Source organism: Prionailurus viverrinus, chromosome A3, assembly GCF_022837055.1.
Source record: "Prionailurus viverrinus isolate Anna chromosome A3, UM_Priviv_1.0, whole genome shotgun sequence".
NCBI lineage: Eukaryota > Metazoa > Chordata > Mammalia > Carnivora > Felidae > Prionailurus > Prionailurus viverrinus.
The window spans coordinates 15,982,659-15,996,688 of record NC_062563.1 but is presented as its reverse complement, the minus strand read 5'-3'; the positions used below and the strand labels follow the sequence as shown (position 1 = coordinate 15,996,688).

General features: G+C 46.5%; 1 protein-coding gene across 1 annotated transcript in view; it reads right to left on the bottom strand.

Moving 5' to 3' along the window:
- Positions 1-14,030, bottom strand: part of RIMS4 (regulating synaptic membrane exocytosis 4) — a 62,730-nt gene that overhangs the window by 20,195 nt on the left and 28,505 nt on the right. The window contains exon 2 of the mRNA XM_047853949.1: positions 1,703-1,841. Coding sequence (XP_047709905.1) covers positions 1,703-1,841 — 139 coding nt within the window. The remainder of the gene's footprint in view (positions 1-1,702; positions 1,842-14,030) is intronic.

The following is a 14,030-nucleotide window of genomic DNA, read 5'->3' as shown; positions in this document are numbered from 1 at the left end:
GTGCTCAAGGCCACCTGGGGGTCAGTGGCAGAGCCAGGGACTAGGACCCAAACCTGACCCCCTGAAACTCAGCAGAGACCCACTACTACCCAGATGCCTAGAATATCTTCCTCCAAGTTTGGCTGCCTTGCCAAGTTTCTCAGGTTAAAGAAAACATTTGTTCCCTTCCTCCTCCTCCTCTTCCCCTCCCTTCCGCCTGTCCTCCTCCTCTCCTCGCCCTCCGGAAAGCCTCCCTAGGAGGTGGGTGGAACGGCAGCATCTGCCAAGGCAAGGCCATTCACAGAGGCCGGAGATGCCCAGTTTAGGAGGGGCTGGGGGTGGGAAGGCCTCCAGCCAGCAGGAACCCCCAGCTGGGAGGCAGCGTCAGAAATGAGAGGAGAGCAGGAGGTGGTGGCCAAGCCCCTGCCCTGCCCTCGGACAAGCCACTTAGCCCGTGCTGTCCAGTGGAATGGTCTCTGAGGACAGAGAGGCTCTATATCTGCACGGTCCCAAACGGTTGCCTCTGGACACGTGTTGCTGTGCACCTGAAATATGGCCAGTGTGATGGAAAAAGAGATTATTTCACTTTATTCAATTTTAATTAATTTACATTTAAATAGCCACGTGCCTAGTGTCCGCTGTACTGGTTGGCACAACTTTACCCTTCCCCAGCTGAGGATGGCTAAGACAAGAAAGCAATATGTTGCCATGGAATGAGTCCCCACTGGGAGTCAAGACTCCTGAGTTCCACACCTGTTAATGTGCTGTGTGACCCAGAACAGGTTCCTGAACCTCTCTGGGTACACTGATCATCACTCTGGAGCAAAGTTTCATTGCTAGGGATCCACAGATGGGCTTTAGGGGAATCTGGGAACCCCTTACAGGTATGAAAAGAGGATGTAGGTCTGTGTGTGTGTGTGTGTGTGTGTGTGTGTGTGTGTGTGTGTTAGGGGGCATGTGCATGCCAACAACTTTCCCAAAATTCTCAAAGAGGTCCATAATTGCTGCAGACAGGAGAACATCCTGGGGAAAGATTAGTCCTCCCCCAGGGAGCCTTTAGAAAATGGAGTTCCTGAGCTCCACTCCCAGAGACCCTGATTCCAGGCACAGGCCCCTGCAACCCGTATGGGGAGCAAGTGCCCAGTGATTCTGATGCATCAGGGGAGAGAGGTGCTGGCAAGGAGGGAGTCATACCCAATGTTCTATGACTCGATGTTTGTGAAACTCCTTAACAAGCAGTAATATGTATTTTTAAAAACCACTTGTAATTTAAGAAACTAAGAAAGTGAAGATGACACAGTAACACTCATAATAAGACCCCTCTCCACCCCCTTATTTCCCAGCACTCACATGTGGCACTCGTGTGCCGACACCGTCCTGTGCTCTCTGTAAATATTAACCCACTGAATCCTCACAACACCCCTCTGAGGCTGGTACGAGCACCCCATTTTACAGATGAGGAAACTGAGGTGCAGAGAGGGGACTTGCCCAGGATCACGCAGCCAGTGGGCAGTTGGGCCCCAGAATCTGCTCCACGCTGCTCCACCACTGGGGCTCCTTGTTTATCACCCCCCTTCTGGACTACCAGGAGTGCTGAGACAATGCCCCGACCAGCCTGAGGCTGACCCAGGGCTCCTGGACAGGGTCACTCAGCCCTGCCCGCCCCACGCCACAGGGCTCTCGAGAGCCAGGAGGGCTGGCAGCAGGCTGGCCCCACACTCACTTGCCCTCGGAGCCGTAGCTATTCATGCTGTCCTCGATAGACTCGTGGCTGGCCTGGCGCAGTGTCCGGCTGGGCATCTCCACTGCCAGGCCGGTCTCCGTGCTCCTCTGGATGGCCCCCTTCAGCCTCCGGCTGTCCCCTTCTGGGCAGAGAGGCCAAGAGAGATGGGGAAAGAGACACAGGATGGGAAGGGGACAGAGAGACAAGTCATCTGGTTAGTGTTACAGTGGCTGGTGTCGGCCCCCACCCCCAGACCATCAAATTCCTACCACCTGCCCCACCTGTACCCCCCTTCCTGGGGCAGCCATGCCCTTCATACCCACCCAACAAGCAGTGTCACATGAGTCCCATTAACTAACGCATTCATTTACAGGTACTTTTTCTTCCTTGAATCCATCTCTCCCCTGCAACTTTCTACAAATCATTTCTCCTCTTCCTCTTCAGCTACTGTTTTTTTAGAGTTTATTTATTTTGCAAGGGGAAGGGCAGAGAGAAAGAGGGTAGAGAGAGAATCCCAAGGAGGCTCCGAGTTGTTAGCATGGAGCCTGACACACGGCTCAATTTCATGAACCATGAGATCATGACCTGAGCCATAACCAAGAGTAGGACACTTGACCACCCAGGTGCCCCTTCAGCTCCTATTTATTGAGCACCTACTACATGCCATACTCTGTTGAGTGCTTTGCATGGATTTGGACCAGGTTTTGCACATCAGTACAACTGGCAATTTAGATGGCATACAGTGGTGTTGTCAGGGGCTTCCTGTACATTATAGAAGGTCTATCAGTATCCCTGGCCTCTACCTACTAGATGCTAGTAGCACCCTCCAGTCCAGTTGTGGCAACCAAAAATGTCTCCAGACACTGCCAAATGTCCCCTGGGCGTGGGGCAAGTCACCCCTGATTGAGGACACTGATTTAGACCACTGGCTCTGAAACCAGACTGTCCAGCTTCAAACCTGGATCTCTTTCTCACTGGCTGTGAGAGTCTGGGCAAATCACTCATCCGCCCTGTGCATCAATTTCCTCAACTGTAAAATGGGAGAACAGGCTTATTATGACAAATGGCCCTCTGCCCTTGCTACTCCCTCCCCTCAAACATCTCCTCCTCTGCCAGTAGCTCACTCCTTTGCTTCCACTCTGCAATCAATCACCTTATCCAAGACCTTCCTTGACTATTTCCTGGCCCCTCACAACCCCTGCCCCTCTCTGTCCTATCATCCTGCTTTGGCTTTCTTTCTAACACCACCCCAGATATGTTGTACATTGTTGATTTATTGACCAGCTTCCTTCCCGCAGAGGGTGAACTCCATCAGGACACGGTACTTTGCTTTGCTTTGTTGACTGTCGAAGCCGTGGGGTTGAGAAGAGGATCCAGCCACAGTAGGTGCTCAATAATTGCTGGATGAACAAATGTGTGCCTTGAGAGTGGTCTTCCTCCTCAACCACCCGTGAGGAGATGGGTCTGCTCTCTCATGTTAGCATCAAGGACACTAGACACAGAGGTTAAGCCACTTGTCCACACCCATCAAGACTTAGAAAGGTGGATGGGGGGGGGGGGGGGATGGGGAACAACAGTGCCAGGAACTGACCCCAGGAGAGTCTCTTTGTTCCATGCTCCACAGCCCGGTGATCAGGGTAAGCTTTACAACTCCTGCCTCCCTGCAGGCACTGTGGGTTTGCTGGAGGTGGGGATAGATCTTTAGGGGGATCTTCCCCATGTCTCTACAAAGTCTGGGATGAGTTCGTACACCTCAGGGGCTTTCTCAGCGCCTGCTGACCAACCCACTGCAGTGAAGCAGTGCCACCCAAATCCCATCATTCTGCTTGGCAAGAGGTAGGGGGACTCGGGTCTGCATGCCAGGAGACAGAGCAAGGCCAGGACGCCTCCTGGTGGCTGCCTCCTGGCATCCCTTCTCCTTTCCCCTTTGACTTTAAAAGATACACACACACACACACACACACACACACACACACACACACACACTGTGTGTTTCTCAGAGTGTGTGCCCACGTTTGTCTCCCACATGTATCTGCATTATTCAGGCGCACAGATGTCCACACACTCAACACACAGTAACACAAATACAGGAATATACGTGCAAAGACAGTGTGTTAATGTATGTCTGAGTGTTTGTATTTGTGTGTTGCCATGAGTCTCCATATACCTACCATTCTGTGTTTCTGAGACTAAATGGGTATGTGCCAGTCACACAGATGTACATCCATAAGAAGTATATGGCAACCCACTCACAAAAGCACACAGAGAAACTGACGCTGTGCATTTCTGGGTGTGTATCACCTGGGTGTTTCTGAACACATGTGTCCCTGTCTCTGTGCTTCCCTTCATTCCACAATTGGTTCTTTCCCTAAGCTGTATCTGCATCCCACCCAACCATTTCTGTGTTTCTGTGCATAGCAGGTGCTTAGATAGAGTAAGATTCAGAAACACACACATGCACACTCACAAGCACAGAGAGATGTCCCCCACTGCACATACACACAGTGCAGACTTACGTCCAGGGACAAACCCCACTCCCTCACACTGGGGATACAAACCCACAACCCGGAACCCTGCAGGCAGGCTACAGACACCTGCCTGGGCTTTCCACCTCCCCACTGAGCCCTGTTCTAGAGCACCACACTGGTTCGTTCCCCCACCACCAGGGTCTGACACATTTCTCCTGGAAAAGGAAGAACCAAAGCATGACACAACAACTCAGTCCCCACAGGGGCTAAGGAGGAAGTTTGGAAAGGTGTGCTTCACGTGCTGTGGCATTCTGTAGCACCAAAGCATTTCACATCCAGTACCCTGTATGAGCCTCGGTGAGGCTGGTTTTGCAATCAGATGGAGCAGGCATAGAATTCTGTTCTGCACACACTAGTTGCTAGACCTTGGGTGAGTCAGGTAGCAGTTGAACCCTGTGGAGCAGTTGAACATCTACCACAGAGCCTGGCACACAGTAGGTACAAAACAAAAATGGCCACGTGACTGCAGAGAAAGACCTAACACTCCCCAAATATGCTCATGCCAACTATCTTGCATTTTCCTCCAACCTGCCACCATCTCCACCATGGGAGTCCCCAATCAGGTACCCAACCACACCAACAATGTCCATCTAACCTCATGGGTTAGATGGCCATCCCTTGGTGACTCAGTCAAGGTCCCCAAAGGGACTGTGCCAATGCTTTCACACTTCCCACCCCATAACCCCATCACCCCAACAAATGACCTTTCTCCCACTTTGCTGAAAGAATGTGTCTCTTTGACTTGCTCTTTCTCACTTCCAAATTTCACCATCCTTAGACCTTTCAACATGCCCCTCACCCCTCCCCTCCTCTCTGGGAGGAAGGGGTAACCCTTCTCCTGGCCAAGGCTGATCAACCACCTGTTCTCCTCCTCCCACCCTCTCCAAGAACTCCTCCTCTTAGCATTTGTCCTCTCTGGGCCTTGATTCTGCCACCTCTACATCTTCTGGCTCTTTCCATTCCTCCTGCAAGTCTGCTCGAGGCTTCACTTCTTCCACCACCCCCTTCAACCAACAAACTCCTTCAGAGAACACAGACAACCACACACTGTCATCTCTTGCAGTGTGGCTTCCACTCCATTCACACAGCTTACTAAACCAGTCTCCAGTGACTGCTCATGACTAAGTACAAGGGCCTTACCTCAGCCCCCAGCTCCTGAAATATGGCACTTCCACTCACTCAACATTTACTGACTGCCTTTGTGCTCAGTGGGAAGCCTTCATGAAGATGCAGAATGTGCTTCTAAGTGCTGGTCTCCACTGATAAAGCACACACCGGTGCAAGACAGGAACTTCAGCCTCTGCTTCGGGTCCACTGGGTCCCAGAAACAGAGCCTGGCTTGAGCCGTGGTAGCAGACGATGTTGAAGCACCACCCACATCTCACAGATCTTCCTTCATCCCACCTCTGTGAGGCCCCTCTACACTGGCTTCTGAAAGCCACCACCTGCCAACTTTTGTGTTTGCTCGGTCTTCCTTTGGGCTACTGAGCCCATGTTTCCCCCACACAGACAGAGGCAGAAGTGCCTGGGGGTTTATGACCTGTGATCCCCTTCATCAAAGACCAAATAGAACAGGAGAATGAACCCTCACTCCGGTCCTTTGCTTCAGGTCAGAACAACTCTGAGGCATAACAGGCTCCAGAGGAACACTGTGGGAGGGGTTGAAGCTGCCCTCTGTGGGCTCTGCCTGACTCCACATCCCTGCATGCTTCCTGCTTCCAGGTCTCCTGTGGGGGCATTTCCATCACTTGCACACGAATCTTATCTCACGGTCCTTTTTGGGGAAATCTGACCTAAGACACCTGCCTTGACTAGCAGCCTAAGAAAGTCAAAGTTCAGAAGTCTTTGCACTGGTGGGGTCCAGCATCACAGTGGAAAGACCATTTCCTTCATGAATGTGGTGATAAAAAGAGCTGCTGCATAATGAATGCAGGCATGGAGAAGGGCATGCTTTCCAAAGGGATGGTTAAGGGGGACAAATGACAGGCTACCTTGTCCACGGTCATCACAAACGACCCACTGGAGAGGCCTGGAGTTTGAGTGCTATAAGCTTTGGGCACCAACTGTGGCTGGCTACTGTAATGTACAAATAAATGGGAATTTGGATGACCCACTTCTGGCTACCCACTCACACTTGCTGCACCCAAAACTTGAACTGAGCAGCTTGAATTTTCTCCCACAGGGTCCTAAGTGCCTCTTCTCTCAACCTGTGCAGAGCAGGGATAGTGGCGTGGAGTGTGAACAGCTGGAGCCCTGCCAGGAGGCAGCAACAGCTTGGGGTACCAACACCACTGTGTACCAAACACCGTGCCTGATGCTGGAGACAGGAGGGAGTATGATGGGAGTGGTGGTCCTTGCCTCCACAGAGCTCAGAGTTCAGAGGGGGTGTTGGACACTGAACAGATGATCACATTGACTAATCACAAGTGTGTTAAATGCTTTGAAGACCAAGTACAAGATGTAATGACAGCACCCATTGGGGGGGCCAGTGGGAGGGAGACTAACGTAGGCTACTGATTACTTCATCCTTTGAACAACAGCCACTTCAGATCTCTTCTTTGACTTCCTTGATAGTAAATTTTATGAATCTCCTCCAGTCTCTCTGACTACTGCTTCCATCCCTATATGTGAGGCCCTCACCATTCAGTCCTTGGGTTCTCTCTCTCTCTCTCTCTCTCTCTCTCTCTCTCTCTCTCTCTCTCTAACTCTGCCCCCTGTCAATTTCAATCCCCTCCCACAACCTCAGCACTACCCTATGCAAATGAATCCCACCCTCAACCTGTAGCCTTTAACTCTGTTCACAGCAATATTTCCAACTGTATTCTGAGCATCGCTACCTGGATGTTGAGCAGGATCCTTGAATGCAACCTGGCCAAAACTAAACCCATCCCTGGTCCCACCTCCCCCAATCAACTCAGCCACCCAGACCCAAAACCGCCTCAGGACCTCTCTGACTTTTCCTCCTCTCTCATCAAATGGCAGGTCTTATAAGGTCTTTCCCTGTAATATCTCTTATCTCTTCCCTTTCTTGTCCATTTTCACAGCCAACCACTGTGATTATCTCAAGTCTATACTACGTCAACAGCCCCCTAACTGGTCTCCCTGCTTCCAACTCACCCACCCAACAAGCCATTAACAGATTAACTATCTTAAATTACCACTTCAGACAAAGATACTCCACTCCTACTCATTTATTCTACACAAAAAGTCACAAAAGTACATAAAGATATGCATGAAGAGGTTCCCCATGTATTATTTACACCAACGAAATGCTGGAATTAACCGTCCACGAACAGGGGACCGGTTTATTAAATGATATATCTGCACAATAAAATACTGTGAAATAGTTAGAAAGAATCATCTAGGGGTGACTGGATGGCTCAGTTGGTAGAGCATGTGATTCTTGATCTCAGGATTGTGAGTTTGAGCCCCGCGTTGGGTGTAGAGATGGCTTAAAAATAAAATCTTAAAAACATCATCTAGATCTACACATACAGTGACACAGAAAAACTGCCTCAACATACTGTTAACAAAGTATGTTGCAGGACACTATGTAAATCATAATACCATTTTTGTAAAGCTATAGATAGCTCATATATATTTGGGAGGAAATCTGGGAGGATATGAACCAAACTGTTAATGGGGAATAACTGTTAGAGGAGGGGTTTGAAAGATGTGTTTCTGGAACTTTTAAATCTAAGTACTGTAAGATCTATACAGAAAAGTGCACAAACCCAAAGTGTACAGTTTGATGAACTTCCACAAAGCAAACATACTTGTATAATCAGCACCCAGATAAAGAAACAGAGCACTGCAGGGACCCCCAAAGCCCACTGTGATGTCTTCTGGTCTCTCTCACTCCACAAGGGTAGCCACTATCCTGATCTCTAACACCAGATATTAGTTTTGCCTGTTTTTTGAACTTTATAAATAGAGAAGGCCATTTTTTTGGGTGGGGTGGACCGGCTTCTTCTGCTCGGTGTTATGTTGACTGTGTAAGGCCCACTCATGTTGTGTGTAGTTGTAGACGGCTTATTATCACTGCTATATAGTATTCCACTGTATGAATATACCACAATCTATTCATCCACTGTACTGTTTAGTATTTTTTTCCAGCATAGGGCTATTAGAAATAATGCTGCTATGATTATTTCGGCACTTGGCCTTTAGGGAAGATTCACACATGCATCTCGGATATATACCTAGGAACAGAACTGCTGGGTCATAGGGCAAGAATTTTTTCAGCTGCCAAATGATTTGCCAAAATAGTTGTACCAATTCACACTCCAACCAGCATGTTGGGAAAGTTTTATTTCTCTTTTGTATGTGTCTATGTCTCTTGAATTTTTTATAGTTAAATGTATTAATTCTATAATGTAAATGAAGGCAAAACCTAAATTTATAAATAAATCACAGCTTCAATCATGCCATGATCCTATTTAAAACCTGAGAATGGCTCCCCGTTGCCTGCCAAATTAGGTTCAACCTTTGCAACCAGGCATTCAAGACTCCATTATCAGATTCCCAGCCCATCTGCTACTGGTCTCCCTCACAATCTTCCCACCCCAGCCCAGCTGGGCGCCTCATTACTTTAGGTACATCCTCAGTAACGTCCTCATCTTGGTTTTCTCTCCTTTACTTTCCTCCCTTGCTCACCTGCCCTATTAAAATTCTAACCATTCTCTAGAGCTAAGCTTTAAATAATACCTATAGAGTTATTCGGCACTCACCAAACTCTTAGGGCTGTTGCAAAGAGTAAATATAACAATTAGGTAATGTAATGATACAAACATTTAATCCTTGGGATGTCCTAGGTGGGCGATGGCATACTGCAATCACTTGATAAAGATTATTATTATTATTATTATTATTATTACCATTGTGTCTGATGTTATGCCACATGTTTTAAGTGGGCATCATCTAAAGGTCACAATAAACTATGAGTGAAATAGTTACTGCCCCATTTTACAGGAGAAGAAAATGAGAATCCAGAAAATTAAGGAACTTTCCCAAGGATACACACACCTACTAACGGCAGAGCTGGAATTCAAAGCCAGATCTTTCTAATGCCAATAACCATGTTTCTCATGAACCACTCAACTAAATTCACTAAGCTTTACCACAGGATTCAAATGCCATATCTTCCATAAAGATTTCCCTGATCAGACTCCCTGAGTCCTAGGAGAACTTCATCTTCACTACTGGTGTACCTACTCCACTGAACCTGGAAACAGTCCTCACTCAATCTAGCTGATATCTGCATCTACAGTGTAAGCTCATTCCTCACTTACTACCCTTCAGCACCTAGGACAGCACCCAACATTGCCTATCCCCACTAATAGTGTTTAATTGAATTGGCTTTATTTTTAGGATGCATCCCCAAGAAAAATGCAAATTCTCCAATAAAGCAAACAAGTAAGTTTCACTCATATGTGCTTAATGTACCTTTTCCCAAAATCAAGCATTCATAAGGAACAGGATAATAAAAATGATTTATTTATCATAATGATTTATCATCATGATAAATTATTAGTGTAGATACCATTATTTATAGCACTTAACCCTGTGCCAGGCACTAGATAGATAATTTAACCATAACTCTGACAGTCAAGAATTGTTATCCTAATTTTACAAAAAGGAACCAAGCTCAGAACAGATCAGGAACTTGTCCAAGGTTATACCAGACAAGACAGAGCTAGGCTTTAAACCCAGGTATGTGTGAAAAACAATCTTAAATTCTCAACCGCTAGAGATTTCAGCACTGTGGTGGCGGGAGGAAGAGGAAACAGAGAATACAACTATTCTCCACTTTGACATTTTACCAAAGATGGATCTTTACAGCTTTGTCTTCCAGATGAGGAACCCAAAGCTGAGAAAGGTTATATGACTTAATCCAGGTCCCCAGGTTGCAAAATCCCTAATCATGTCACTGACCAGAGTGTAATCTTGTCTCTGTGAATGGCCCACTATGGGTCCATATCATAGTCTGTGAAATTCCCTAGACACAAGAGCTCTGGGTCAGTCTGTTATTTTAAACTAGGATCAGAGCTATACCATGGCCCCTGAGCCCACTGCTTCCCCTGCCCACAGCTACTGCTCTTTTGTTCCTCTGAGACAAATACCCTGGAGGGTGCTGCCTCTTCTTCCTCCATGGTCAACCTCTCCCTGGCTTAGCTATTCCTAAGTGACTTCAGCCTCACATGTCTTTCTTGCCCACGTCTTAAAACTCATCTGAAAATCAAGGCTGAGGTGGCATGCAGGCACTCAGACCTCCTTAGCCCTGATATTGCCTCTGGCTGTGTCTCCAAAACCAGGTCAAGGAAGCACAAACCCTGACTGAGGGCTCTTTGCCTCCCCCTCTTCTCTCTGCAGCTGTAAAAATCTTCCTTCCATTGAAATCAGAGAAGATTCCATTTGGAGGGAACTTCTGGGTCATCCAGACTAACGTCTTCCTGTGTAGAGGGGCAACTGAAGTCTACAGAGGGACATGAGTCAATGACTATGTTGAAATGAGAATTCAGGTTTCTTAACTGCCAACCTCTCAGCCCCTTTTCACAGTGAACAGCCATTTGCCACTATTTCTGGAGCATGTTCAGGAAGCAGCAAAGCCTAATGGTTAAAACCATGGCCTGAGTTGTAGAGCTGGCCCTGGTCACTTTATTGGTAATGTGATCCTTGGCAAGTTACTTACCTTCTCTGTATCTTGGTTTCCTTCTATTCAAAGAAATAGAGAAAATAATGGTATGCACCTCAAAATATGTTTATGTGGATTAAATAAGTTAATATTTGGTAAAAAAAAATACTTAGAACGGGGTCTGGCACATAGGAAGTGCTATTTAGTAAATGACATATAAGTATTTGTTAATTAGGTAAACTGTGTCTCCATGTCTCCTTTTGGGAATTCAAATTCAGTCTTACTCTACATTACCAGAGTCATAGCCTTAGCTCACCCCCTAACCTTCTCTTGCCTGGACTACTGCAGTAGTTAACTAACTTAGAGGCTCCCAAACACTTGCCTGGAGGTCAGTGGTGGTTCGACAGTTTGGAATACATTGGGAACTCAGTTAAAACACAGGTTCCTCTGTCCCCTCTCCTTAGAATTCTGGTTCTGTAGGCCTAGGGTGGGGTCTGTGAATCTGTAGTTTCCCCAGGTACCTGAAATGCTTGGTCAGGTGGTCAGTCTCTACTCTAACTGGTGTCTCAGCACCAGAACATTCTCTTCTGCCAGTTCTCCACTCTGTGGTCTGCATGAACTTTCTAAAACTTAATCCTGAATATGTCATATCTTTGATTAAAACCTCCAATGGGGTATCTGGGTGGTTCAGTTGGTTGAGCATCTGACTCTTGATTCTGGCTCAGGTCATGATCCCAGGGTCCTGGGATTGAGCCCCACATTGGGCTCTGTGCTGAGCAAGGAGCCTGCTTAAGATTCTCTCTCTCTCTCTCTCTCTCTCTCTCTCTCTCTCTCTCTGCCCCTCTTCCCTACCTGTGCTCTCTCTCTAAAATACATACATACATACATACATACATACATACATACATACATACCTCCATTGGTACCTCAATGCTTGCAGAATAAATTCTAAAGGGCTTAACACACATTGCCTTTCAGATCTAGTCCCAATCTACATTTCCAGCCTATTTTTTCCTGTTTCTCCAATGTGCTCTCCATTCCATTCACACTGAATAATTCAGGTAATTCCAAACATCCCATGTGACCAACTACCCCCAAATGTCTTGCCAATCATCCTGCATATAAAATTCTTACCATTCCCTTCTCTTCTGGAGAAAGATGCTTTTAAAAACAACTGTTTGTTAAAGTATAATATATATACAGAAAAGTGTACAATTATATGATGTACAATCGTAAGTGTACAACTTGATGAATATTACAAAGTACACTCACACAGGGAGCCAGCACCCAGATCAAGAAGCAGAACATTACCAATGCCCCAGAAGCCCCTCATGAGTAATGGTTACTTCTCCAAGAGTAGCATCATCCTGACTTCTAATACCACAGGTTGGTTTTGCATCTTTTGTACTTTTTTTTTGTGTGTGTGAGAGAGAGAGAGAGAGAGAGAGAGCGCATATGAGCAGAGAAGAGGCAGAGAGAGGGGGAGAGACAGAATCCAAACCAGACTCCATGCCTATCAGCACAGAGCCTGACACAGGACTCAATCCCACGAACTGTGAAATCATGACCTGAGCTGAAATCAAGAGTCAGACACTTAACCAACTAAGCCACTGAGGCATCCCTCTTTTGTACTGCTGTATACACAGAATTGTCTCGTATATATTCTCTAGTGTCAACTTCTTTAATTCAACATTATGTTTGAGAGTTTCATTCACATTGTTTCAGTGCAGTTCATTCTCATAGCTTTATTGTCTTATACTGTGTGAATATATAAAAATTCTATTGCTGATGAATATTTGGGTAGTTTCCAGTTTGGGGATATTACAAAAAGCTCTGCCAAAGACATTCTCATACGTGTCTTTTTGCAACCATTTATTTGTGCACTTTTGGGGAGGGGGGCACAAGCCTAGGAGGGAAACTACTGGGTCATTAAGGATATGCATTTAAAATGCTTTTTAAATGGATTAAGCATGATGTGGACTGGAAATATTAACAGAGATTATCCTTCAGCAAGAAGCAATGTTCTGAAGAGATGAGGCTCAGAACTAAAATATTTTGGGAAGAAGGATGGTGGGAAAACTGTTGATTAACCGTCTATTTGGCTCACATTTATATTCCCCAAATGTAATAGTTGTTAAGTCAATGTATAAAGGGCAGACAGCACCCAATACAGAAGACGGAGGGGTGAAAAAGGCCTGGAACTCAGTAAGCATTCAACAAATGCTGGCTATTATAATTAACCTCTTCAAGAGTCATTGGCCAATAGCTCACTAATACCATCTTTCATATATTGTCATTATTTCATTGATTCTAAGACACACATTTTCAACATCTCTGAAATTAAGATGTGAATGACAACTGATGGCAAGTCAGTAAAATTCTGACATGTTATATCTGTCTTGGTGGTACAAAAATGAAGTTGTGACTTGAAGTTGAAAACCTAATGCGGAACAGGAACGAGCAGCCCAAAGTGTTGGGAACTGTCCGTGGTGCTGACCCAGGTGCTGAGTCCTTGGCTTGCCTGGGCCAGAGGTGGCAGCACACAGGGAGGGGAGATCTCAGAACAACAAAGCAACCCCAACCCATGTTTGTTTTTAAGTCACGATTCCTTTCCAAGGGCTTAACTGATGCCTCAAATTCCACCCTTCCCTCCAAGGGCTTACTGATGCCTCAAATTCCACCCTTCCATGTAAAGACAGGAACTCCCACTTACAGAGCTCCCAGAGCCTACAACAGGCATTCAACCTACTTCATCTAATCCTCACAACCAGAGTTGACCCATGGAGGTTAATGAACCTGCTCAAGATGGCAAAGCTGTTAAGTAGGAGAATGATCTTGGTCTAGTGCAGACCAGAATGTAATTTTCCCTTTAGGCTGCTTTACACTAGGGGGACAATTTATAGTCCCCACAAGTGGCTGCCTTTCCCCAGGAAGCCATTCCCAATGGCTCTTATGACAAGGTGAGCAAGCTGTGGAAGAAGCTGAGTTGTGGGCAAAAAGGTAGAGGCTGTGGTCCCCTCTGGCAGTACGAAGCCTCACTTTACATTGTGTGTGACTTCCCCAGAACTCTTTCCTAGATTTGAAGGGAGAAGAGGGACAGATCATAAAGACACAGAGCTGAAACTGGTGGGAGTGAGGGAGGCAAAGGGTACATGATAAGGATTTG